General features: G+C 59.7%; 1 protein-coding gene across 8 annotated transcripts in view; it reads left to right on the top strand.

Moving 5' to 3' along the window:
* Nucleotides 1-25,401, top strand: part of UNC13A (unc-13 homolog A) — a 36,937-nt gene that overhangs the window by 4,432 nt on the left and 7,104 nt on the right. For 2 of the 8 annotated variants that reach the window (XM_030966786.1, XM_030966791.1), the window contains exons 2-37: nt 500-529; nt 846-945; nt 1,176-1,293; nt 1,474-1,597; nt 1,758-1,831; nt 1,910-1,964; nt 2,671-2,706; nt 3,236-3,446; nt 5,349-5,990; nt 7,600-7,693; nt 8,651-8,697; nt 9,776-9,854; nt 11,107-11,112; nt 11,412-11,483; nt 11,787-12,006; nt 12,538-12,765; nt 12,948-13,089; nt 13,458-13,627; nt 14,045-14,160; nt 14,264-14,427; nt 15,140-15,290; nt 17,352-17,420; nt 17,526-17,615; nt 17,764-17,898; nt 18,171-18,304; nt 18,746-18,831; nt 19,052-19,178; nt 19,258-19,354; nt 19,479-19,622; nt 20,718-20,801; nt 21,008-21,085; nt 21,362-21,450; nt 21,569-21,721; nt 21,840-21,963; nt 23,470-23,475; nt 25,218-25,256. In XM_030966786.1, coding sequence (XP_030822646.1) covers nt 500-529; nt 846-945; nt 1,176-1,293; nt 1,474-1,597; nt 1,758-1,831; nt 1,910-1,964; nt 2,671-2,706; nt 3,236-3,446; nt 5,349-5,990; nt 7,600-7,693; nt 8,651-8,697; nt 9,776-9,854; nt 11,107-11,112; nt 11,412-11,483; nt 11,787-12,006; nt 12,538-12,765; nt 12,948-13,089; nt 13,458-13,627; nt 14,045-14,160; nt 14,264-14,427; nt 15,140-15,290; nt 17,352-17,420; nt 17,526-17,615; nt 17,764-17,898; nt 18,171-18,304; nt 18,746-18,831; nt 19,052-19,178; nt 19,258-19,354; nt 19,479-19,622; nt 20,718-20,801; nt 21,008-21,085; nt 21,362-21,450; nt 21,569-21,721; nt 21,840-21,963; nt 23,470-23,475; nt 25,218-25,256 — 4,334 coding nt within the window. Of the gene's footprint in view, nt 1-499; nt 530-845; nt 946-1,175; nt 1,294-1,473; nt 1,598-1,757; nt 1,832-1,909; nt 1,965-2,670; nt 2,707-3,235; nt 3,447-5,348; nt 5,991-7,599; nt 7,694-8,650; nt 8,698-9,775; nt 9,855-10,011; nt 10,100-11,106; nt 11,113-11,411; nt 11,484-11,786; nt 12,007-12,537; nt 12,766-12,947; nt 13,090-13,457; nt 13,628-14,044; nt 14,161-14,263; nt 14,428-15,139; nt 15,303-17,351; nt 17,421-17,525; nt 17,616-17,763; nt 17,899-18,170; nt 18,305-18,745; nt 18,832-19,051; nt 19,179-19,257; nt 19,355-19,478; nt 19,623-20,717; nt 20,802-21,007; nt 21,086-21,361; nt 21,451-21,568; nt 21,722-21,839; nt 21,964-23,469; nt 23,476-25,217; nt 25,257-25,401 lie in introns of all 8 variants that reach the window. The other 6 variants (XM_030966785.1, XM_030966783.1, XM_030966784.1 and 3 more) reach the window with 6 other exon arrangements.

Genomic DNA, 25,401 nt, shown 5'->3' with positions numbered 1-25,401 from the left:
AGTCCCCGACCCATCCGGTTTGCTGCGGGAAATGTGGGTCACTGGTTTGGGAGAGCCTTAACCCTGGTCCTGCTGGGCTGGTGCCACCCAGCTGGGACTCGAGTGGGGAACAGCATCCCCCAGCCCACAGGTTTTCCTCTGGATATGGATGGTAACATCATCTGTTTCTCCAAATAAATCCCAAGTCAAAAGTGGGGGGTGAGGGGGGGGTAACACCCCCTCAACAGAGGAAGGCTGGTCATTTGGGGTTGCAAGCTGTCCCAGAGTAGCAGGCTTTTTGGGGGAGCATTTTCTCCCCTCTGATGCCCACCTCCATCTCATATCTGATCCCTCACCCTCACTTGCATAGGGGATCCCAGCACTTTTCCCACCTGGCAGCTGGGGGGCGTGGGGGACAACCAGGACTGGGGTCCTCCTACCCCCCTGACACCCTGTTGGGGATCCCCAGCCTTTCTCCAGGGTCTCAGCCTGATTTTCTTCCCTCCATTTGTCCCCACAGTTAAAAAGGCCAAGTATGATGGGCCCCAAGGTAAGTGAGACCCCACCTAAGGGGAGAGGGTGGGGGGCTCTTGGGCTGGTTGGGTGTGGCAGGATCAGAGGAGGGGCTGGGGAAGGGGGTCAAGGGGACCCTTAGCTCTGGAGGCATCATTTGGCAAGCTGGGGACACACGCACAAATGAGGGTGCCCTGGACGGAGCAGGGGGCTCACATCCTCCCAACCGTGGCAGATGTAGGATCCCTCCTGGGACTGGGGTGCAGAGGGGAGTGTGTGTGGGGGTGGCAGGGGGCAGTGTCGGGGAGTGGGGACACACTGGGAGTCACTTCACCCTCTGCTTGTTCCCACAGAGAAGTTTAACACCTACGTGACCCTGAAGGTGCAAAATGTCAAGAGCACGACCATCGCAGTGCGGGGCAACTTGCCCTCCTGGGAGCAGGACTTCATGTTGTGAGTGTCCAGGGGTGTGCAGGACTTCATGTTGTGAGTGTCCAGGGGTCCCCCGAGCTCCCCCATCCCTGCTGCTCCCCCCTTGCCCCCACTGCCCTGAGCTCAGATCTGAGTGGCTCACCTGAGTCCTGGGGAGGGGACAGGTAGAAGCTGGGGTGGTCCCAGGAGGCTGCTGAGACCTGAGGGGGGTTAACTTCATGGGGGTAACCCGATTCCTTTCCTGTCTCCAGTGAGATCAATCGGCTGGACTTGGGCCTGACTGTGGAGGTGTGGAACAAGGGACTCATCTGGGACACCATGGTGGGCACGGTGTGGATCCCCCTCCGGACCATCAGGCAGTCCAATGAGGTAGGAGGCAGGCACAGGCATCTCCCTGCTGAGCCCCAGGGGACATGTGCCACCCCCAGCTGTCCTTTGGGCCAGGCAGAGCCTTCCCCATCGTGCCTGGGGCCACACCCCGTGTGCTGGGGTTGTGGGGAAACGAAAGGGGGCTCTCGGAGCTCTCCTCACCCCATTTCTACCTGACAGGAGGGCCCTGGGGAATGGCTCACACTCGACTCCCAGGTCATCATGACTGACAATGAGATTTCGGGCACCAAGGATCCGACCTTCCACCGCATCCTCCTCGACACGCGCTTTGAGCTGCCGCTGGGTGGGTGCCCCATCCCCAGGCTGTGTCCTTCCTTGCCCTCAGCCCCAGGGCTGCTCATGAGCTTTGGAGCTGAGGCTGAGGATCTGATCCTGTGGCCCCAAAAGCTTTTGAGGGCTTTTTTGGGAGGTCTGTGCACCAGCTGGGCTCTTTGCCCTCGCAGATATCCCTGAGGAGGAGGCCAGGTACTGGGCCAAGAAACTGGAGCAGCTCAACGCGATGCGGGACCAGGATGATGTGAGTGCTGCCAGGCTGGGGTGAGGGGGCAGGGGCAGTGCTGCCAGCAGGAGCCCTCACCAGCCCCTCTCTCCCCAGTATGCCTTCCAGGAGGAGCAGGAAAAGCCTCTGCCTGTGCATGGCTCACAGTGCTGTAAGTGCTGCCCTGTCCCTGCCCCGCTGTGGGACACCCACACCCTCCTTTCTCCCCACTCCTGCACCAAGGAGTTTTAAGGGGTGGGCTCCACATCTGCTTTGGGGCATTGGATCCCAACCCAAGTGGGGTTCAACCCATACCCAGTCCCCATCCCCATTCCTGTTGTCTTTCCTGTGTTTGCCAGTGTTTCTCTGCTCTCTCCCAGCTCCACAGTGGCTGAGCCTTCCTGTGGATGGAGGGGATGCAATAGGGAGCAATGGGGCTGATGAGGACAGTTCCTCCGAGGCAAGGGGCAGCAGGCTGGTGTTGGGGGCTGCTAGATGGGGGCCCTGCAGAGGCATTTGGGGTGGCAGCTCAGTTTGTCCCAACACATGCCTCAGTTCCCCCTTCTACAACCACCCCAGGGGCATGGATTCAGTGCCTCTGTGCCCAACCCCAGGCCCCGTGCCTTGTCAGTGTCACCATGCCTAGCCATAGCATTGTCCCCAGCCTGGGTCAGTGGCACCATGCCCACACAGGCACTGTCTCCAGTCCAGTTTGGTGTTGTCATGTTCAGGCCCAGGCAGTGTCCCAGTGCCAGTGTGCCCCGTGCTGGATGCTGTCCCCAGGGCAGTGTCCCCAACCCAGTGTGCCCTCTGGGGCAATGCTGGTTCCTCCCAACCAGCTGCCTCCATCTTTATTGTCTCTGCCCCTTTCTTTGTAGGCAACTGGAATTATTTTGGCTGGGGAGAACAGCAGAGTAAGTATCCTGCCCACTCCTCTCTTCCCAGCCTGGGGGTCCCCAGCACATCCCTCTTTGCCTGGCCCAGGGCTCAGAGGACCTGGAGTTTGGGTCTAGCCTGTGGCCTTGTGCCATGACTCTGTACTGGGTGAGGACAGTGTCACCAAGTGCCCTGTCCTGGGCAGGGCTGTCCCCATGGGCTGGTGGGGACATGGCACCATGGGGCTCTGTGCCCTTGGGGTGTCCCAGTGGCAATCAGCAGCTTGAGCTTTGCCTCTGTGGTGGAACATTGGTGGGGCAGAGGGAGGGTTCCTGCCCCCATCCTCTTCCCCCTTCTGTATGTCCCGAATTCCCCCTCCACCTTCCCCTCATCCCCCCAAACCCTTCCTGTGCTGATAACGTCAGCTCACCCCTCATCCTGCCCTGGGCCCACCTCCCCAGCACGGTCCCACAGCGGTGGGGACACAGTGGTGGCACTAAAGGGTCTGTGCAGGGTGGGGGGCAGATTTGGGCCATCCCCTGCCCCGCTCACTGTGGCCCCTTGCAGATGATGACCCCGACAGTACCGTGGATGACCGGGACAGCGACTACCGCAGTGAGACCAGCAACAGCATCCCCCCGCCCTACTACACCACGTCCCAGCCCAACGCCTCCGTGCACCAGTACCCCATGAGGCACCAGCAGCAGAGCTCCCGCGACTCCTACACCGACTCCATGCAGAGCTACGAGATGGACTACTCAGACCAGGCTCCCATCAGGTACAGTGGCCACAGCCAGCTCACCCTGGGACCGGCTCTCTCAACCTCCCCCGCAGGTGACAGAGGCCAGCAGGTCCCCAGGGTGACGCCAGGGATGGCGCTCCCAGTGCGGTGGGTGACAGAAGGAAGGATGAGGTGAGGAAGAATGGGGTGGTGCTGGCCCCATCCAAGCCTTTCCTTCTCACTGGGAAGTTTTCAAACTCTTTTGGGTCGCTGCCCTCCTCTGTCCTCACTGGCCTTGGGACCCCCCACCCCAGGCTGTCCCTGCTGGGAGCTGGGCAGTGGAGCATGGGGTGGCTGGGGACACAGATGTGGCAGAGCCCAACCCAAAGTGCCAGCCCCATCCAGGTGGACAGAGCCTCCCTGCCAGCGTCCCCACGGCAGCAGGGGGTGGCGGGTGGCGGTGGGACCTCGCTGACCATGTTCCTCTCCTCCCCTGGCAGACGCTATGGTAGTGTAGACTCTGCCGCAAACGGACGCAGCGACGCTGAGTCCGGTTCTGAGTCGAGCAGGCGGACCAGCCGCCAGCCTTCCCTTGAGAGCAGGCGGTCCCTAGACCTATCGGATAGGTGGGTCCCTACCTGTGCGTGTGCCGTGTGCCGTCGCAGAGTGCTGTGCTCGGTCCTTGCAGCCATGGTGAGGCCAACACCAGTCCTGGCAAGGGCGGCCTTGTGCCACCCTCCCCGCCCCGAATCAGCCTCCTACAGGGACAGCTTTGGGGTGCTCCAGGTGTCCCCCCAGCCCCTCTTGCTGCTGCACCCCAGTTCATGGGGCGACATCCCGGCATCCTGGTCCCGCTTGCTGGCACTGCGACTGTCTGGCAGCACTGCTGCCTGTTCCTTGTTGTGTCAGCGGGTGTGGGACTGGGCCCTTGGGGACTCAAATGCCACTCCCTGTTCCTGGTTACCTGCCAGGGTGTGCCTGTCTGGGCAAAAGCTTCATGCAGTGATTTGGGATCCTGCGATGTGCCAAGAGTGCCTCTCCCAGCTCTGGCCAGGATCAGAGTGGTGTGGGGAGGTGTGGGGTTTCCAGGTGTGAGCTGTATCTCCTGCATCCCTGTGCCCCAAGTGCTCCTTCCCAAGGTACCTGGATGATGCCAGTACCCCTCCCAGCTGGGACCAGCCTGAGCCATCCCCCAGCACTCTCTTCCCTTCGGTGTTCCCTGGCTTCCCACAGCCTGGCTCAGCCACTCTGGGCTCTGCCCAGCCCAGCCCCTCACCTTTGTCCCCTCACGCACCCCCTGAGCCCTGGCTGCCAGTGCTGGAGACGTGGTGTCGGCCTCTTCCTTGGCATGTCCCTGTCCTGTCTGCATGTCTGCTTCTGTCAGCCTGTCCCCACGGAGCCACGGGGCTGCCCTGTCGCTGGCAGCCTCCCGGGCCACAGGGCCCCTGTGAGCTTCCCAGTGCAGGCAGCTGTGAGAGGAGTCGGGGGGCAGATGGGGTGGGGAAAGGAGTCTGACCTGGCAGCAAGAGCAGAGAGGGGCCCCCCAGGTAGGGATGGGGTCAAGAGGAGTGAGGGGGTTGAGGGGGTGCCCTGGGGTGGGGGGGCCTGGGAGGGCTGTGCAGAGCACGGGTGGCAGATCTGTGTGTCGGGGCAGGACAGGGTGAATGGCAGCAGCAGGAGGCAGGATCTGGCTGGGGGTGCTGCTGCCCCCACCCCTGGCTGGGGTGAGCCCAGGAGACAGACACTGTCAGCCCGTCCCCATTGTCAGCCCAGGCACAGGCAGGCAGCTCAGAGTGCCCCTCTTGGGGGGCTGGTTCCAGCCGATGGAGTTTCTGGTTCTGTGCCTTCGGCTCCCGATGGGAGCTGCACATCCTCCTGCCCCTGGTGCAGGGCCTGGGGCTCTGCCTGGGGTGCCACGGACCCACGGGAGCCCTGTCCTTGTGTCCCCTCGCCCCTCAGCCCCACAGGGAGCAGCCGCTACGCCTCGTCGGCCGAGCTGAGCCAGGGCAGCTCCCAGCTGAGCGAGGACTTCGAGAACGAGAGCCTGAGGGACTCGGAGCTGGACGAGAGGGACGGCGACTCGTACCACTCCTGCCACAGCTCCGTCAGCTACCGCAAGGACTCCCCCCGCTGGGAGGAGGAGGATGATGATGATCTCTACCTGGAGGAGGAGGAGGAAGAGTTCATTGAGGACTACAGTGAGACTGAGGAAGGCTACCCCAAGGAAGAGGAGTTGGAAGAGGAGGAGGAGGAGGAGCTGCGGGAGCAGGACACCTATGAACCCCCTGAGCATGAAACATACCCACCACCACAGAAACCCCTGCCACAGCAGCCACAGCAGCAGCAGCAGCAACAGCAACAGGTCCTGCAGCAACAGCAACAGCAACAGCAGCAGCAACCCCAGCTGGTCCCACAGCAGAAGCCTCAGCAGCAGGAAAGGAAAGAGGAGAGGAAAGAGGAGAGGAAAGAGGAAGGGAAGGAGGAGAAGGACACCTCTGCTCCCCAGGAAGCCCCTGAGGCCGTCCAGGCCCAGCGGGCAGAGGAGGAAGTTCCCCTGCAAGAAGCAGCCCCAGAGACGGAGCCCCCAAAACCGGCTGAGAGGTAGGAGGGGAAGCTGTGGTGTCCCTGAGATGGCACTGTGCCTGCAGGCCCTGAGGATGCTCTGGAGGTGGCTCAGGAATGGTGCTGGAGCTTGGCACAGACCAGGGACCTTCTGCTGTGTCTGGAGCTTTTCCAGGTGCCTGAGCCACCGAGGTGGGGGAAGCCCACCTTGTGCCACCCAGGCAAGAGCCAGCACCCCGGGCACGCTGCCTGGGCCCAGCCACCCCCTGTGCTAAGCATGGCTCAAGGTGTTCAGGAACCTGCAGGACTGCAGGTTTATAACCTGGGACAAACATGGGGCTGGGGGAATGGGATCTCAGGGCTGTGATTCCTCTCCTCTGGCACAGGCTCTTGGCACCCTGGGTGGAGCTTGGTCAGAGGAGGAGATTTCCTTTACAGAAGTTAGTCCTCTCCCTAGGCCTGGTAGAAGCTCATCCATGGCCTCCTGTGCTGTACAAGTGAATTAATTGGTGGTCAGGTTCCTGGTGCATCATGTGACTAATTCATGTCTTGGGGACAGATTATTCAAATATCATTATTGATCGTTTCCATTTTCAGTGAGTGCCACTGCTCTGTGCAGAAGTGAACTGCTGTGATGGGCTTTTTCAGCCTTTTATTTAGTTTAAATTACACACCAGGAATGGAGAATCTCAAATTTAAACCAATGTGTGATGAGCTGTTTTTTAAAACAGTGGATATTTAGGCCCAAGACCTATCAGGAGCCTGAGGGCCTCAGGTCATGTCTGCCTGCAGTACCCACTGGGCAGGGGGCTTAGGGGTCCTGTGCTAGGATTTGGGCACTGTGGATTAGTGCTGGGGACCATGGACTGTGCTGAGAACCCCAGATTGTGTTGGGACCCCCAGATTAGTGCTGAGGGCCTCAAATTAGCGCTGATGACCCCAAATTAGCTTTTGGGACCCCAGAGTAGCACTGGGGACTGTGGATTACTGCTGGGAACCACAGGTTAATGCTGAGGATCCCAGATTAGCACAGATAGAGCCCCCAGGTCTGAGCAGGTCCATCTCCTGAGTGCCCCATGGCCTCTTCCCAGAGCAGTTCTGGGTTCCTCCCTCTGTGTTGCATCACACCAGGCTCTCCAGGAGATTGGTATGTTTGGAGCATTTCTTTGCTTATCCTCTGTGTCTTGATTTTTTAGGAGAGGAGAACAAACCCCACAACACCCAGCATGTCCAGGCAGACACTTTTCCCTGGGCTTGGAATCACGGGGTAGTGGGTGCTCTTTACCCAGGGAAGTGGCCAGAGGACATTGTGCTGGGGAGATGGGGGGCAAAGGATGTTCAATTCACATGCTGGTGTCATCACCTGTCCCCTCTGTGTCACCTGGGTACTCAGGACAGGGTCTCCTGAGGGTGGGGAAGCTTCTGGCTTCTCCCCAGTGCTCTGCCCTGATTGTGGCTGCGCTTTGCAGTGGGACCTGCTGCCTTTTCAGTCCTTCCTGGTACCAAGAGGCAGTTTTGCCATGGCCACACTGTCTCAAGGCACATCAGGATCCCCCAGTTGCAGCCTCAGACCTGCTGGGGGCATGGGGGCTGCTCCCCCCTCCCTGGTGCTGTGCTGGGAGGTGACAGGGCATGTGTGTGCTTGCAGGGAGCCAGCAGAAGAGGAGGTGCAGGACCCCAAAGCACGAGCCAAAGCCAACTGGCTGAGAGCCTTCAACAAGGTCTGCATGCAGCTGCAGGAGGTGAGGACCCCCTGGCTACTGCCATGGCTCAGGGCTGGGGGCAGAGCCCCTTTCCACACCTGGGCAGCTTCCAGGGACATCCACAGACTCGGTGGTGCCAGCAATGGTGCCCAGAACCCCATTGGCACCAAGTGAGACGCCCCAGAGGGGCTGGGAGTGCTGAGGACCCCCCGTGTGTGCTGCATGCGTGTGCTGGTGCGAGACCCCCGCCCTCTCCCCTCTGTTGAGTTGACAATATTTTGTTTTGTTTTTAGACTCCATCCTCCATCTTTTCTTTTTGTTTTGGCTCTGGATTCGCTCCCCGGGGTCTCGGTCCCCCTCCCCACCGCTTCTCTTTTCAGTTGTCCACCACCATGGCCCTTGCACCCGCGTCTCCCCTTCCTGCAGGGAAGGGGTGTAGCCTGCCTGCAGGTAAGCATGTCCACCTGGAACTTCCCAGCCACGTGTGTGCCTTCCCTGTGTGTGTGTGTGTGCTCAGGGGTTGCCCATGAAGGAGGGGTAATGGGCTCTCTCTGCCCTTCTCCTCCAAAATAATCCCCTGCCTGCAGGGGTAGGTGGCACTGCTGGATGATCCCTGCACACACACCCTCTTCCCTGTGCTCTGGCTTTTCCCTGCTCTTCTTTCCAACTGCTGTGGGTTCCTGAGGACCTGCTGAGCTTTCACTCCCCCAAGCCCTGAATTTTCACACAGTGTAGCCATGCCTCCTGCTTTGCCAGCCTCATCCCCTTTGCTGAAGCCCACCCACTTGCTCACCCAGCTCAGCCTCCTGAAGAGATTTATTCCCAGTGATGGCTGTTTGCTGGGAAGAGCCCCCTTGGTTTTGGAGCACACTTTTGTCTGCCCACCCTGCTCATCCTTCCGTGCTCCCCCAGTGCTGTGAGCATTCACTGCCCTGCGGGGGCTGTCCCCACGCTGGTGGCTCTTGCTGTGCCCTGACACTGTCCCTTGTTTTCCAGGCCCGCGGGGAAGGTGATGGAGAAAAGTCCCTGTGGTTCAAAGGCGGGTGAGTACAAGGGGAAGCTGGGCACACTCTGCACCCTGGGATCTCAGCCCCCCTCCTCATTAGGATGTGATTAATGAGCTCAGCATCAATGGTCTTTTGTGGGGAAGGGTTGCCAGGCTGTGGGCATTCAGGGAGGCCAGTCTTTTGGAGCTGAATTTTGGGGCTGGTCAGTGCTTTTGGAGCAGCCAGCAGACATGGCATTGCTCTGTGACCTCAAGAGCTGCTGCTGAGGTGGAAAGCAAGGAGGTGAGTTGAGATGGGGATGAGGAGGGTGGCAACTCCTGCTTCCCTCATGGAGTGGTGTCAGGAGGAATCCAGAGCCTCACCTGGACGGGCTGGAGGTCTCAGTCCTCTCTTGCCCTCGCAGACAGCCCTGCCGTGGACCTGGGCAGAACCTGGTAGGTTGCCTGAGAACCCTCAGATCCCTCCAGGGGTTTCTTTCCAGCAGGGCTGTGAGGTTCTATTCCTGCCTTGGGTTCCCTTGCAGCAAAACTTGAGGCTCCCCTGCTCAGTGCTCCCCTTTGGGGTCCCAGAGGGAGCCCCAGCTCTCCAGCCTCACACTGCAAAGCCAAAGCTGACTAAGCCAAATGGGCAGTTTTTCTCCTGGGTTTCACTTCATGGTTAAGCTCCATGTGGGGAAAAATCACAGTTTTTTACCAAAATCCCTTTCCCTTTAGTTTTTAGTCCAGTGATCCCTACCCTGGCTGGGGTGGTGGTGGGGATGGGGATCCCATGGGTGAGTCCCTGGCCACACAGGGGTTGCTTTGCAGTCATATTCACCAAGTCCTAAATATTGAGAAGAAATCCTTTCCTATGAGGGTGGTGAAGCCCTGGCACAGGTTGTTCAGAGCAGCTGGGACTGCCCCATCCCTGGAAGTACCAAGGCCAGGTTGGCAACCTGTTCTAGTGGAAGGTGTCCCTGCCCTTAGCAGGGCATGGAACGAGACGGGCTTCAAGGTCCCTTCCAGCCCAAACCATTCCGTGGTTCTCTGGAGTGCTGAGTGACCGTGGGGCAGCAGCAGGGGGCCGCTTCCTGCCTCAGTTTCCCCTTGCCCGCTGACTCTCCTCTCTCTTGCAGGCCTGGTGGTGGGCTGATCATTATAGACAGCATGCCGGACATTCGCAAGCGAAAACCCATCCCCCTAGTTAGCGATTTGGTGAGGTTCCTCCCGAGGCACGCCCCCACAGCTGCCAGCTTTGCTCCTGCTGCCCCACCGGACTGCGCCGCCCGTGCCCCGCTCCCCAGCTGCCTCTAACATGGCTTGTGTTCTCTGTTTTCTTTCCTGTGGCCTGGCTGGGCCTTCCCTGCGGCAGGGGGGCGGCTGTAAGGTTTCTGCGCTGCATTAACAGCATGCCCGACATTAAGCCTGGACGCAAATCTCTCCCTCTAGTCAGCGATCTGGTGAGCGCGGTGCGAGGGGTTAAAGAGACAGCGCCCTGGGGCTGCCAGCCAGCCCCCTGCCCCCAGCCCTGCCAAAGGGGGGCGTCCCACACTGCCCGGGGGGCTCCTGGCCCTCCCTGCAGTGGGGAGCTGGGCTCTCCCTACCCGAGGGTGCTTCTCTTTAACGGAGCTCTGGTCCCTACCCCAAGCATCAGCCTAAGGTTTCCCAGGGCTGTGTCTGGTTTCCCATTTTTTACTGGTGCTGTATCCCTGGTCCCTTTGTGTCCCAGCTGCCGTGCCAAGCTGTCCCTGCAGCTTGGATCACACTGGTGCTGGACAGACAGACAGACCCTCCGTACCAGGGGAGGGCTGGCAATGGCTTTTCCAAGTTGCCCAGACCCTGTGCTCCTGTCCCCACTGTCCCATGTATGGGGCTGGAGACCCCTGATGTATGAGCCCCTCATGATGGAGTCCCCTCCAGTCCCTGGGCTCTACTGCACAGGGTCACTCTGCTGGTCCCCTCCCACTCCTGATGACAAGAGACAGCAATTTTGGAAACAAAGACACCCTTGTCCCCCAGAATTAGGTGCCCTTCCCCTCCTTCCCCCTCTCTTTACACCTTGTCATCTCCACTGTGTGCCCTCCCTGGGGTGCCACCCTCCTGTTCCCAACCTGTCTCCCCACATTCCCCCACCCCCTTGCTGTCCCCAACTTGGTGCCCCACCCCAGCCCTCTTGGGCAGCTGCTGATGCTTCTGCACTGTGCTGTGTTGGTGTTTTGGGGGTGGGGGGTGATGGGGTGGGCAGTGTGTGGGGTTTGGGGGTCTGCTGCCTTTCCCTGCTGGGATTTGCAGGCTGCAACCAGTGCTGTGGTTTGGGGACACAGTGCCCCCCACCACGGACTGCTCAGTGCTGGATGAGGGGGTGTTTCCCCAATTCTCACTGGTTCTGGCAGGGAAGGGTCTCTGCTGGGAAGTGTTTGCACTAATGGCTTTTTATTCCCCCCTCGCTGGCCCTGGCTGCCCACAGGCCATGGTAAGTGCCCCCCACCCCATCTCCCCAGTGGTCTCAGACACGTGGTGAGATGCTCTGCCCCACTGCAGCTGAACTAGGAAGGTCATAGGATGCTGAGCTGGGAATGTCATAGGCTGCTGAACTGGTTCCAGTCCCACTGCACATCAGTGGGGGCTGGGCTGTCCCCACTGCCCCCCATGCAGCCAGGGTCCTTCCCTGTCTGGGTTTGGGGTGTGTCCTGGGTGTTTCACAGCCTCTGGGGGTGTAGGAGGGAGCTCTCATGGTCTGCTGGATCTGGGAACTCTCTTTCTTTCCCACAGTCCCTGGTCCAGTCCAGGAAAGCGGGAATCACATCCGCGCTGGCCTCGAGCACCTTGAACAATGAGGAGCTGGTAGGTGCTGCAGTGGGGTGGGCTGGGGATGGTGGGGAGGGGGAAACTGAGCCTGGGGGCCAGGCCAGCAGTGGAGGTGCAGAGTCTGTGCCCCGCAAGCATCCTCTGATGATGCCTGAGCATCTGGGACGCTCATGGCAGCACCTGGGATAGAATCATGGGATCATTGGGGTTGGAAAGGACCTATAAGATCATCAAGTCTTGACTGTGAACCCAGCACCACCACCATTAAATCAATGTCCCCAAGTGCATCCTCTGCCCTGCTTCAGCGTTTCTCCCCCTCTCTCCCCTGTCCCTGTGCAGAAAAACCATGTTTACAAGAAGACCCTGCAAGCCTTAGTGTACCCCATCTCCTGCACAACGCCCCACAACTTTGAGGTGTGGACGGCCACCACCCCCACGTACTGCTACGAGTGTGAGGGGCTGCTGTGGGGCATTGCCCGCCAGGGCATGCGCTGCGCCGAGTGCGGCGTCAAGTGCCACGAGAAGTGCCAGGACCTGCTCAACGCTGACTGCCTGCAGAGTAAGGACCTGGGGCCCACAGCCTTGTCCCTTCTCACCTTGCAGAGGGAGGAGGGAGCAGCCCCAGAGAGCTCCGCTCCTGACTTGGGCGTGGGAGAAGTGGTGGGCAGAGCAGACTCATCCTGGGCAGGGGGTAGAGGCCTCCAGGTTTGGATTAATTCATGCATGGAATCGTATAATCGTGGAATCGTTAAGGCTGGAAAAGACCTTTAAGATTATCAGGTGCAACCATCAGCTCAGCACCCTTGTGGTCACCACTAAACAGTGTCCTCAAGTGCCACAGCCACATGTTTTTTGCACACTTGCAGGTGTGACTCCACCACTCCCTGGGCAGCCTGGCCCAGGGCTGGACAACACTTTTGGGGAAGAAGTTTCCCCTGATACCCAACATAAACCTTCCCTGGTGCAACTTGAGGCCATTTCCTCCTGTCCCTGTCCCCAAGCCCACCATGCCAACCTGTGAGATCTCTTGTCTCTCTCCTGGTCACCAGCAGCCCCCCAGCCCATCTCACCCATGCCTGTCCTCTCCCAGGAGCAGCAGAGAAGAGCTCCAAGCATGGAGCAGAGGACCGGACCCAGAACATCATCATGGTGCTCAAGGACCGCATGAAGATCCGGGAGCGCAACAAACCAGAGATATTTGAGCTGATCCAAGAGGTGTTTGGGGTCAACAAGACCACACACACACAGCAGATGAAGGCAGTCAAGCAGAGTGTCCTGGATGGCACCTCCAAATGGTCAGCCAAGATCAGCATCACAGGTAGGCAGGTTGTTAGCCTTGGGGACCGTGGGAATGTCCCCATTGCCCAACCCCTCATTCTGCCAGGCAGCTTCAGCCCGTGGGGGGACACAGGTGCCTGTTTCGGGGATCTTCGTGTGGCTGTGGCACTGACTTCTCTCCGTCTGTTCTCTCATGCTGTGCTGTGCTGTGCTGTGCTGCAGTGGTCTGTGCCCAGGGCCTGCAAGCAAAGGATAAGACAGGTTCCAGTGACCCCTATGTCACTGTCCAGGTTGGAAAGACCAAAAAAAGGACTAAAACTATCTACGGCAATCTCAACCCAGTCTGGGAGGAGAATTTCCATTTGTAAGTTCTCCCCCGGTCTCCCCATTCCCCTCCCTGACCACTCGTGGTTGTGCCAGGCTGTGCTGGCTCTTGCCATGTCCCAGTAGGGTGGGGGGAGCCAGCTGGGCCTCATCCTGCCCCCATTGAGGTGCTGGGGTCCCTTGGGGTTCTGTTTTATGCCATGAGGGTGTGACTCCAGGGACTGATCCAGGCTGTGCTGGGGCTGCCTGGGTGTGGCACAGAGCCCGCTGGGAGGGGATTGGTGCCCCCGCATCTGCTCTCTTCCCCAGTTCCTGCTTTGTGCTAGTCTCTTTTGTTTAGGGAAGCAGTGATGGGGAGTAGCTGGAAAGGTTTCACTGCTCATGCTGGGGCCTTTGTCACCTCTCCAGTGAGTGCCACAACTCCTCTGACCGCATCAAGGTCCGTGTGTGGGACGAGGATGATGACATCAAGTCCCGTGTCAAGCAGCGCTTCAAGAGGGAATCCGACGACTTCCTGGGCCAGACCATCATCGAGGTCCGGACCCTGAGTGGGGAGATGGATGTCTGGTACAACCTCGGTGAGCAGCAGAGCCTGGGACCCTGGCCCTGGGCTCAGGGGTGCCACATCCTGCTCAGCCTGGGACCCCCTGCCCTGGACTCCAAGGGGGAAGTGCTGCCAGCCATAGGCTGAAGGTTATTGCAGCAGGGTTTGCTCTTAGAAACATTTAATATCAAAATCCATCAGGATAAAGTGTTCTCCCAGAGTCATTTTCAGAACCCTCTACCCAGGAGGTTCTAGAACACCAGCCTCCTGCAGAAGGGAAACTAAGGCACAGAAATGTGGCCAAATCACACCCCAGAATGGCTGCACACCCTGCTGGGTGTCCCCTCAGCCCTGGCCCTGTGCCAGAGCACTGTGCCCCTCTTTGGGGCTGGCAGTGAGCAGGGTTGCCCCAGGGAAGCCTCACACCTTGTCCCCCTCCCTGCACCCACAGACAAGCGCACAGACAAGTCAGCAGTGTCGGGAGCCATCCGGCTGCACATCAGCGTGGAGATCAAGGGCGAGGAGAAGGTGGCTCCCTACCACGTTCAGTACACCTGCCTGCATGAGGTGAGCAGCCCAGACAGGCCCAGGGGGCACAGCCCCCTCCCCAGCAGTGCCACCCTGCCACCACCTGCCCCGGGGAGCTGACAGGACCCATTTGTACCCTCAGAACCTGTTCCACTTTGTGACGGATTTGCAAAACAACGGGGTAGTGAAGATCCCCGATGCCAAGGGGGACGATGCGTGGAAGGTTTACTTTGATGAGACAGCACAGGAGATCGTGGATGAGTTTGCCATGCGCTATGGGGTGGAGTCCATCTATCAGGCCATGACGTGAGTCCTGTGCCCCCATGTGGTTCAGAGGGGCTGCACCCATCCCCTCAGGTGGAGGGTTACTGTCCCCATCTTCCTCTTTTGCTGCCATTGGCACTCACCTCCCTGCCTTGGGTGCAGACTGGCCCCAAAACTGTGCACCCATCTTTAGCCTTCCCAACCCACTCTAGCTCAGCCTCATCTCAAGTCCTGTGTCCAGTTTGGGCTCCACAAGATCAGAAGGATCCACAGCTGTTGGAGAGTGCCCAGAGGAGGGACACAGAGCTGGGGAAGGGGCTGAGGAGCAGCTGAGGGCACTTGGCTGGTTCAGCTGGAGCCCAGGAGACTGAGGGGAGGCTCCTCGGGGGCTGCAGCTCCTCCCCAGGGCAGGCACAGGGGCAGGGGCTGAGCTCTGCTCTGGGACAGGGACAGGAGCCCAGCAAGGGCTGGAGCTGGGCCAGGCCTTGGCATGGAGCTCAGGGCAAGGTTCTGCCCCCCGAGGCTGCTGGGCACTGCCCAGGCTCCCCAGGGAATGGTGCCAAGGCTGCCAGAGCTCCAGGAGCTCTCAGGGGTGCTCAGGGTGGGGGTGTTGGGGTGGCTGTGCAGGGACAGGGGCTGAGCTGATGATCCCTATGGGTTCCTTCCAATTTGGGATGCTCTGGGATTCAATGACTTATGCGCCCCAAACCCTGCATCCCCTCCCATGACCCTCCGCTGCCACCTCTCTCCGTAGGCATTTTGCCTGCCTCTCCTCCAAGTACATGTGCCCCGGGGTGCCGGCGGTGATGAGCACCCTGCTGGCCAACATCAACGCCTACTATGCTCACACCACGGCCTCCAGCAATGCCAACGCCTCCGACCGCTTTGCCGCCTCCAATTTCGGGGTAAGTCCCATGGTACGTAAACGCTCTTTTCTTCTTCTCTCCTTTCTTTGGGAGGGGGTGGGGGGCTCAGGAAGCAAAACGAGTTGTGCAAAACACCCCGCTCCAAACTGCAGCCAGGCAGCAGTGGGGTCAGCCCCTGCTTGCCCCAAAAGTCATCCTGCTCCTGTACTTCAGGAAGGAAAAGAGCCACCACCTTCCCAGGAGAAGGGCTAAATTTGCTCCCCTATTTATTATGGGAGCCTGAGCAAATTGGGTGGCAGTATGCCAGGAGGGGGGGCCACCTTGGTGGCAAAATCAGAAGCATGTGGCCATGACCCACCCCTGCACTTCCTGGGGTGTCTTGCACAGCCTCGTGTGCTTTGGGGGACCCCAGCCTGCTGCAAACTCAGCCGGTTGTGCCAGCACCACTGGGTGCCAAATGGGGCGAGTTTGTGGCAGGGCCGGGTGCCCCCTGGGGACGTGGGCGAGGAGGGGCTGAGCCCTCCCCTTGGCTCCCCCAGTGCCATCCCAGGAGCAGGAAATGGTCGCTCTGGGTGTGCATGGGGCGAGCCAGGGTCAGTGCCCAGCCCCGGGTGCAGCAAGGTGCTGGGTAGCCAGGGACACAGCCAGGGCCGAGCACAGCTCCGGATCACGCAGCTTTGGCTCCCCTCCCGTTCCTGGTGCAGGGGGGAGCGAGCTGTGCCTCTGGATCACGCAGCAGGAGGAAACCAAAACCCCGCCTTTTCTCTAACATGGAGGATTTTAAAAACTTGTCTCTTTCTCTTTTTTAGAGAGCCTAAGGTTGGGTCCTAAAGTGCCCGGCCGTGTCGCTTTAACCCCGAGTAGCCGCCGTGTCCAGTGTTAGAGTGCTGCAGCTGCTCCTGGGGTGCTGGGGACGCACGGCCCGGCCCAGGGCCCGGCTGGGCCATCCCCGCCAGCGCCGGAGGTTTGCGGTGCCAGCACAGGCTGTGGCCATGGCCGAGCCATGGACTCACTGCCCCTCCCACCCCCGTGCTCTTGTCCAGGACTCTCCAGAGCCCTGCGGGTCAGCCCTGACCTGTACAGCCAGTGCTGAGGGAGCCCAGGGCTCTCATGGCTGTCCAAAGCCTCTCCACCAGCAGGAATGCAAAGGGAAATGCTCCCCAACAACGTTTTGGGGCCAATATTAGGAAGAAATTCTTCCCTGTGAGGGAGTGAGGACTGAGGTTGACCTGAGAGCAGCTGTGGCTGTCTCATCCCTAGAAATGTTCAAGACTAGATTGGACAGGGCTTGGATAGTGGAAGGTGTCCTTGCCCCTGGCAGGGAATAGGACAAGGTGATCCTTAAGGTCACTTTCAACCCAGTCTGGGACCCCATCCCATGAGTTGCTTTGCCATCAGCTGTGACCCCTGATCCAATCCACAACCCAAGATGGGATTTGCATCCTTCTGCCCTGTGCTCCCTGGGTGGGAGCTGGGCTGAGCTGAACTACAGCCCCTCAGCCCCAGTGGAGACCCCCCACACAGGGTGTTCCCTGCCCATGTCCCTTGATGCAGCCCAGTGGGGTGAGTGAGGAGTCGTGGAAATGTCCAACTCCTGGGGCCACACTCAAGATGGGCAACCACTGCACATCCTTTCCCTACCCTTTTTCTTGAGCTCTTGGAAAGCCCCAGTTGAGGGGCTACTGATCCTGCAGCCCCTCTCCCAACTCTTGTCCTGAGCCCAGGCTCAGAAGTGTTCTAGTGGGCAGGGCAGACAGAGCAGCCTGTCAGCCTCCCAGCTGACACACAGGGGACATGTGGTGTCACCTCTCCATCCTGAACTGCACCTGGCATGGCCACATGTGCCCCAGGAGCTGCTGAGGGCTTTGAGTGAGCCCCAGCCACCAGCAAGGAGATGCTCTTCTCTGCAGGCATGTCCTGCCCATTCAGGGCTCAGAAAGAAGGCAGGAAGGAAGGAAAGGGAAGCAAGGAAAGCCGGCAGGGAGGAAGGAAGGAGAGAGATGAGTGAGGGCTGAGCTGAGAGCAGAGAGAGACGAGGGTGGGGGGTCAGTCCCTGCCACCTTTCCCCTGCTCACCTGCCCCCGGGGCATTTCTCCACAGAAAGATCGCTTTGTCAAGCTCCTGGACCAGCTGCACAACTCCCTGCGCATCGACCTCTCCATGTACCGGGTAAGGTGCCTGCCCTGCCTCAGTGTCCCCACTGGAAGCAGCAGGTGGCTGCTCCCTCACCCTCACTTGTGAATTTTGAGGGCAACTCCCCTCTTTCCCTTCCAGAACAACTTCCCTGCCAGCAGCCCCGAGCGGCTGCAGGACCTGAAGTCCACAGTGGATTTGCTGACCAGCATCACCTTCTTTCGGATGAAGGTACTGCTGGGGCCCTGCTCACCCTGCCCTCAGGGGATCTGACTCCCTTTGGCCCTGGTTCTCTGTGGGTTGGGGTTGTGCTGGCCTGTGGTGCTCCTGGGTGGGTGTCTGCGGGTGACCCAAACACCATGCCCACTCTGCACACCAGGTCCAGGAGCTGCAGAGCCCCCCACGAGCCAGCCAGGTGGTGAAGGACTGTGTGAAGGCCTGTCTCAACTCCACCTACGAGTACATCTTCAACAACTGCCACGAGCTCTACAGCCGCGAGTACCAGACAGACCCGGTGCGTGGGCAGGGCGATGCTGGGCACTGACGTCCCCATCCCGTGCCCTTCTCCTTTTCCTCATGCTCCTGCTCCCTCTCCAGAGTGCTCAGTCCTGTGCAGAATGATCCCCAGGCCTTGGAGTTTGAGCTGTGGGGTTGAGATCAGGACAGACAAGAGGGGGTTGCATGGGGCCTCCAGGGTATCCCCTCCTGCTCCCTTGTTAACCCCGACACAAAGTTGAGCCCTGCACTGGGGTGACCAAATTTTCCACTGTGTCCCTGCCCCTCCAGACTAAGAAAGGCGAGGTGCCCCCTGAGGAGCAGGGCCCCAGCATCAAAAACCTGGATTTCTGGTCAAAGCTCATCACCCTGATTGTCTCCATTATTGAGGAAGACAAGAACTCCTACACACCCTGCCTGAACCAGTGAGTAGGTGCTGGGGAAAGGGACACTGCTGTGCCCACAGAGGGTGCCCACGTGGAGGCAGTAGCATCTTGAGGCCTTTGGAAGTGGTTATAACATCCATTCTACAGATGGGAAAGCTGAGGCTGCTGGGAGGTGTGTGAGGGATGTCTGTCCACGTGGAGGGCTCATTCACCCTGTGTTCATAGCTTCGAGCTGTGCTGGGGAGGTTCAGGTTGAACATCAGGAGGAATTTATGGAAAGGGTGGTCAGGCATTGGCTGGGGCTGCCCAGGGAAGTTTGGAATCCCTACCCCTGGAGGTGTCCAAGGAAGGCCTGGATCTGGCACTCAGTGCTTTGGGCTGGGTAGCAAGGGGGGGATCATTCACATGTTGGACTCGATGACCTTGGAGGTCTTTTCCACCCTAAACAATTCTGTGGTTCACACTCTCCCCTCGCCCCAGGTTCCCCCAGGAACTGAACGTGGGGAAGATCAGCGCTGAGGTGATGTGGAACCTCTTTGCTCAGGACATGAAGTATGCCATGGAGGGTGAGTCCCTGAGCCAGGGAGGAGAGAACCAGGCAGCAGCTGACCTCAGCTCACACCTCCCCTGTTCCCTGGGCAAACCCATTTGCTCTCCCCATCAACACCATGCATAGCTTACCCCCCCTGAGAAGCACTTCCACCTTTTTACCCTGGAGCTGCCCCTGGGGGGCCACAGCCCCAGATTTGGCACTCAGAGTGAGCCCCAGGCCCTCTCCACATGCAGAGCACGAGAAGCACCGCCTGTGCAAGAGCGCAGACTACATGAACCTGCACTTCAAGGTGAAGTGGCTGTACAACGAGTACGTCACCGAGCTGCCCTCCTTCAAGAGCCGCGTGCCCGAGTACCCCGCGTGAGTGCAGCCCTGGGCCGGGCAGGGGACTGCCACCACCAGGGCTGCTGGCCTCACCATGGCTGCGTCTCTCTTGCAGCTGGTTCGAGCCCTTTGTCATCCAGTGGCTGGATGAGAATGAGGAGGTGTCACGGGATTTCCTGCACGGAGCACTGGAGCGGGACAAGAAGGATGGGGTATGAGCAGGACTAGGGACACAGTCTCACAGGAGAGGGGCTTGTCCCTTGATGCCCAGTATGTCCTGACTGGGGCCAAAATCTCCCCCTGACATCCTGCTGACACCTTGTCTCACTCCTACAGTTCCAGCAGACCTCGGAGCACGCGCTCTTCTCCTGCTCCGTGGTGGACGTTTTCTCCCAGCTCAACCAAAGCTTTGAGATCATCAAGAAGCTGGAGTGCCCCGACCCCCAGATTGTGGGGCACTACATGAGACGGTTTGCCAAGGTGGGCACCACCCCTGGTACCCCAGTGCCACCCCTGGCTGGGGCTCCTGGGCTCCCTTGTGCCCCCTCCATCCAGCTCTGGGCAGGCAATATGCTACCAACACACCCTGGAACACTCCCAGCTCTGCTAGAACAGGATATTAGTTAATTAATTATGAGATAATTGATGAGTTATTTGCTTAATTAATATAGATTAATTAAAACTGGCTTGCTGCAATATAGGAGAGAGTTGCATGCAGGCTTGGTGGCTGTTGCCTTTGCAGCTGTGCTGGAGCAGCCCATGGAGACCAGTTGTGCTCTGGCTTCCAGTGGCTGTGCCCATGCGGCTCCTGGTGCATGAACATGAGCCAGGTGTGCCCAGGTGGGCAAGGAGGCCAATGGCACATGGCCTGTACTAGCAGTGGTGTGGCCAGTGGGACCAGGGCAGTGACTGCGCCCCTGTGCTGGGCACTGCTGAGGCCCCACCTCAAATCCTGGGGTCAGTTTGGGGCCTCTCATGACAAGAAGGACATTGAGGGGCTGGAGCATGTCCAGAGAAGGGAACAGAGCTGGGGAAGGGGCTGGAGCACCAGGAGCAACTGAGGGAGCTGGGGAGGCTCAACCTGGAGACAAGGAGGCTCAGGAGGGACCCTGTGGCTCTGCACAGCTCCTGACAGGAGGGGACAGCCCAGGGGTCAGGCTCTGCTCCAGGGAACAGGGACAGGAGGAGAGGAAATGGCTGCAAGTTGTGCCAGGGGAGATTTGGGTTAGATGTTGGTAAAATTTCCTCACTGAAAGGTTTGTCCAGCCCTGGCACAGGCTGCCCAGGGCAGCACTGAAGTGTTTAAAAAACATGTTAATGTGGCACTTGAGGATATGGTTTAGTGGTGAACATGGTGGTGGTACTGAGGTGATTGTTGGACTTGAATTCATAGCTTTTCCAACCTTAATAATTCCATGATTCTGTGATCCATGAGGCCAGAGGGTCTGGGGCTCCCCATATGTATCCAGATATGAGGTTGTTTCACTGCTGTTGGATTCATGGTTTCCTTCTCTCTTTCCTTACCCTTTGTGGCTGCTGTCTGGGTGTCTTTGTTGGTGCCCTGTTTGGCTGCAGACCATCAGCAATGTGCTGCTCCAATATGCTGAGATCATCTCCAAGGATTTTGCCTCCTACTGCTCCAAGGAGAAGGAGAAAGTGGTGATGTATCTCCCTTTTGCTGTCCCCACACGTCACCTCAACCCCAGGGTGGGTCAGTCCCTTCCTGATGGCAGTTCCTGACACACTGCCAGGGTGGCTTCTGTCTTCATGTTCCCCAGTGAAAGATGGGAGGGTCCTGGGGCTGTGAGCAGCTGTCCCAGCCTTATTTATTGGTGCTGACCCCCCTCTCCATCCCACCCCTGCAGCCCTGCATCCTGATGAACAACATCCAGCAGCTCCGTGTCCAGCTTGAGAAGATGTTTGAAGCCATGGGTGGGAAGGATGTGAGTATGGGGGGGTTCCAGGAGAGAGCCCTGTAGGGGTTGGATCATTCCCTTCCCCCCTGAGGCAGGCCCATGCCCAGTTCCCCAGTGCTGGGAGCAGACCCCTTCCTCACTCCAGTGTGGGGTCACACTGTCCCACCCCATGGCACTCTGCTGTCCCACCATATCAGACTGGGAAGGGCTTCACCCTGCCCAGGGATGTATTTGGGATGCAGAAACTTCCCTGAGGGCTGGTTCAGGAGCTCTGTCAGCTTCAACAACCTGTTCCTCCTGCAGCTGGACACAGAAGCCAGTGATATCCTCAAGGAACTGCAGGTGAAACTGAACAACGTCCTGGATGATCTGAGCCGAGTGTTTGCCACCAGGTACAGCTGGGTTCGAGGGCAGGGGCGGTGGGCAAAGGAGAGCTCTGGGGGTCCAGAACCTGTGTCCGGGGGCTCTGGGCGGGGATATGCTGAGCTGCCTGCGTATTGTGGTCCCCAGTTTCCAGCCACACATCGAGGAGTGTGTGAAGCAGATGGGTGACATCCTGAGCCAGGTGAAGGGCACTGGCAACGTCCCTGCCAGCACCTGCAGCAGCGTGGCACAGGACGCCGACAACGTCCTGCAGCCCATCATGGACCTGCTGGACAGCAAGTGAGTGGGGGGGCAGCTGGAGCCCCCACCCTGCCCCTCCTGGCCTCATCAGGCAGCGTGGGGGACCTGCAGAGTCAGGGTGACACGGGAGGGGTGACATGGGGATCTCCTCCCGCAGCCTGACGCTCTTTGCCAAGATCTGCGAGAAGACGGTGCTGAAGCGGGTGCTGAAGGAGCTCTGGAAGCTGGTCATGAACACCATGGAGAAGACCATCGTCCTACCCCCGCTCACAGACCAGACGGTGAGTGATGGGCAGAGGGACCAGGGACCCTGAGACTCAGGTGACTGACTGGGGCCAGTGTGGGACATGGCTGGCCAGGTGCCCTCATGGCATGTGAGAAGGTGGGGACCTCACTGATGTCCCCAAACCCGTGTCCAGCTCCTGGCCAGGGAAAGGATGGAAGAGAGATAGGTCATCCTTGCTCCAGAACCTTCTTGGTTGTCTTTGGCAAAGGACCTTCCTGCCACCTCCACTGTGGCATCAAGAGGGGACACTGGCCCTTTCTTATCCATCCTTCCCCCAGAGCTGGGACAGCATCCCATGCCACACTGATCCACACTGGCTGTGGGTGCCAGGAGGTGAATCCAGGGGCTCCTGGAGTGTGGGGAGATGCTGCCTGTTTGCCTTGCTGAGGGTGGGGGGACATATTCCCCAGCAGGGCTGAGCTGTTCCTTGCTCCTGGGGTGTTTAGGAAAGCAGAGCAAACCCAGGGAATGGTCCCTCTCTGAGGCCCCATATCACATTGCTGTTTGCCTGCCCTCCCTGCACCTGAAGCTTCCTGGGGTGGTTCCTTTGAAGTCAGGCAGGAAAGGGTGTCACTGAGGGCTCTCAACCAGCCAACACCTGTCACTCTTTGGTGGCTTTTGTCACCATTACAAAACTGGGCTCAGGCTCCTCCTTGGAGTTCCTGGAGCTGTCAGCCTTTGTGTCACCTTTCTGGGACTGTGGAGCTCCTGTGCTGTGTCTGTGAGGGACAGCACAGTGGTGACATGTCAGCCCTCAGTGGTGCCACCTCACTGTCACTGTGTCACAGCCCTGAGCCTGGCTGAGGTCAGCCCCACATCCCTTCTGACTAGGCTCACACACCCTTGGCCAAAGGTGGCCAAATCTCGTAGGGACGCTGGTGCCACTGAGTCCCAGTCTCCATCCCAGTCCTCTTCCCAGTCCCCATCCCAGTCCCCATCCCAGTCCTCATCCCAGTCCTCTTCCCAGTCCCCATCCCAGTCCCCATCCCAGTCCTCATCCCAGTCCCCATCCCAGTCTCTTTCCAGCCAGGCTGTGGAGACAGTGGGGTCTGTGCTAGGGCAGAGGAGGGGGCAGGGACATGTGGCTGTGTTGGGTGATTTTCCTGAGGGCACACAGTCCCTGGAGAAAGCTGTGCTGGGACTGGTCCCTCGGGCAGGGGACATCCTGCCCAGGTGTCCGTGGTGCCAGCCCACAGGGTGGCTGGACAGGTTGGTGGTTTGGGGGCCAAGTGTTGACTGGGGTCCCTGGAACTGAGCCCCCTGGGGCAGAGCTCCCCCCCAGAGTCAGGAGGGACTGGGCAGGTGAGGCTGGGGCTCCTCGGGGGCTGTGGAGGCAGTGGCAGGGCAGTGCCACTCAGTGCCACTCAGTGCCACTCAGCGCTGTGGCCCTGCCGGGGTTGGGGGGCAGCCAGGGCTGGCGCTGGGGAGGATGAGGAGGCAGGGGCCGGCACTCACGTCACGGTTGTTCTCTCCAATTGCTCCTCTCGCCTCTCAATGGCAGATGATTGTAAGTACGGCAGCTCCCTGTCTGTCTGTCTGTCTGTCCGCTCTGTGTCGGTCCTGGCCTCGCCGGTTCTTGTCTTGTGTGGCTGCCCGTGCCCTGCCCACACCCTCCTTCGGCTCCTGGTCCGGCTCCTGGTCCCCGCCCTGCCTGGCCCTGGCTCCCGGCCGGCACATGCCAGCCCCTCCGCGATGGGGTGGGTGGAGAGGCCTTGGGCAGGTTGGCGGTGCCGGGATGTGGGGAGGGACAGGGGGGAGTGATGGGGAGGGAGGGGACGGCGATGGCAGTGCCATCAGTGCCGTGACATCGGGAACTGCCACACCCGGGCTCCGTGCTGAGGGCAGCAATACCGCGGGAGGCACGAGCCTGCAATCGGGGCTGCTCGTCCTTCCCCTCGTGCCTCAGTTTCCCCTCGAGGCCCTGGCTGGGTCTGGCTGTGGTGGGGGTGAGCGCAGAGGTTTTCCCTGCCAGGAGGAGGAGGAGGAGTCTCTCGGGGACGCGGCGGTCCCTGGCCCGGTGCTCGGTGTTGGGGCAGGCTGCTGGCAGAGTCGTGAGGCTCCTCCTGGTCGGGCTGTGACCCTGGGAACCCGGACTGCTGGTTCCCTTCTCGGCATCGCTGCTGGGTCCTTGCATGGCTTTGACTGAGCAGTTTCCTTCTGTCCTCTTCTGACCAATCTGTGGCTGTGGGTTTATGCCCCTCGGGGCAAGGGAAGGGCAATTTACTCCCCCAGTCCTGTCTCCACCCCTGTTGTGACCCAGGCACCTGTGCACGGAGAGCAGTGGGAGCCAGCTGCTGGGTGCTGGTGCCAATCCCTGCAGGGACAAACACCCCTCTGCTGTCCCCCAACACCTTCTGTGTCCAACAGCAGCATTTGGGGAAGCCTTGGGGGCAGCCTGGGGCTGAGTGTCCCCTCAGATCTCATGGGGACCTCGTGGGAGCCCCATGTCCCAGCTTTGCTGAGGCTCTGGGGGACAGAGCAGTGTCAGCTTTGTGTGGTACAAGCTCCTCTTGTTCACCCATCCCCCTGTGCCAGGGCCAGAACCCCTCCTGGCAGCCCTATCTGGCTGTGCCTGTGCTGCTCGTTCCATCTGAGGCTTCCCAGCCTGCTGACTCTGTGCTCCCCTCTCCTGACCCCAGCAGTTCCTCATCCCCCCCATGGCACTGTGGCTCATTTCACACAGTTCCTCTTGCCTGGGCCAGTGTGGGGCTGGCACTGGGTCATTGTAGGGGTGGCACTGGGTCATTGTGGGACAGAAACTGGGCCAGCGTGGGGCTGGCACTGGGCCCAGCCCTGCACAAACCAGAGCTCTGCGTGCCAAAGCCAAATCCCAGCCACTCCGTCCCTGCTCCCTCCCCAGTGCTGCGAGCACCTGGCAGAGCTGAAGCAGGATGTGTGGGGGCACCAGAGCCTGCCCACACACAGCTGGATCCTGTATCCCAGCAAGGATCATCCCTCACGCATTCAGCACCTCTGTATCCCAGCAAGGATCATCCTCATAGATTCAGCATCCCTGCATCCCAGCAGTGTCCCAGGGTGAGGACAAGTTCTCCAGCAGTGCAACATCCTGCTTTCCAGTGGGGATCCAGCACCCTGATGACACCAGGCCCTCACTGAGTACCCTGGTGGGGACCAGTCCCCCACTGGCTGTCCTTCAGGAGCTCGTCATGTCTCTGCCACCCGTGCCCCTGTGTCCTGTCCCATGCTGTCCCCCCACCCCACACTCAACCTCTGACATTGCTTCTACAGGGCACGCTCTTGAGAAAACATGGCAAGGGGACAGAGAAGGTAAATAGCTGTGGGCTCCGTGTGTGTCACACCCCGGGGCCACACTCGTGGTCTCACACCTGCCTGCTCTGCAGGTCCAGGCTTGTCCGTGCTTCCTCTGTCGTGCTGTCTGGATGTGCTGTTGCCTGCGTGGTGTTGTGGTGAG

The sequence above is a fragment of the Camarhynchus parvulus genome, chromosome 28 (genome assembly GCF_901933205.1).
Source record: "Camarhynchus parvulus chromosome 28, STF_HiC, whole genome shotgun sequence".
Classification (NCBI taxonomy): domain Eukaryota; kingdom Metazoa; phylum Chordata; class Aves; order Passeriformes; family Thraupidae; genus Camarhynchus; species Camarhynchus parvulus.
Note: the sequence above shows the minus strand (reverse complement) of the source record. Positions and strands in the feature narration are given on the sequence as shown.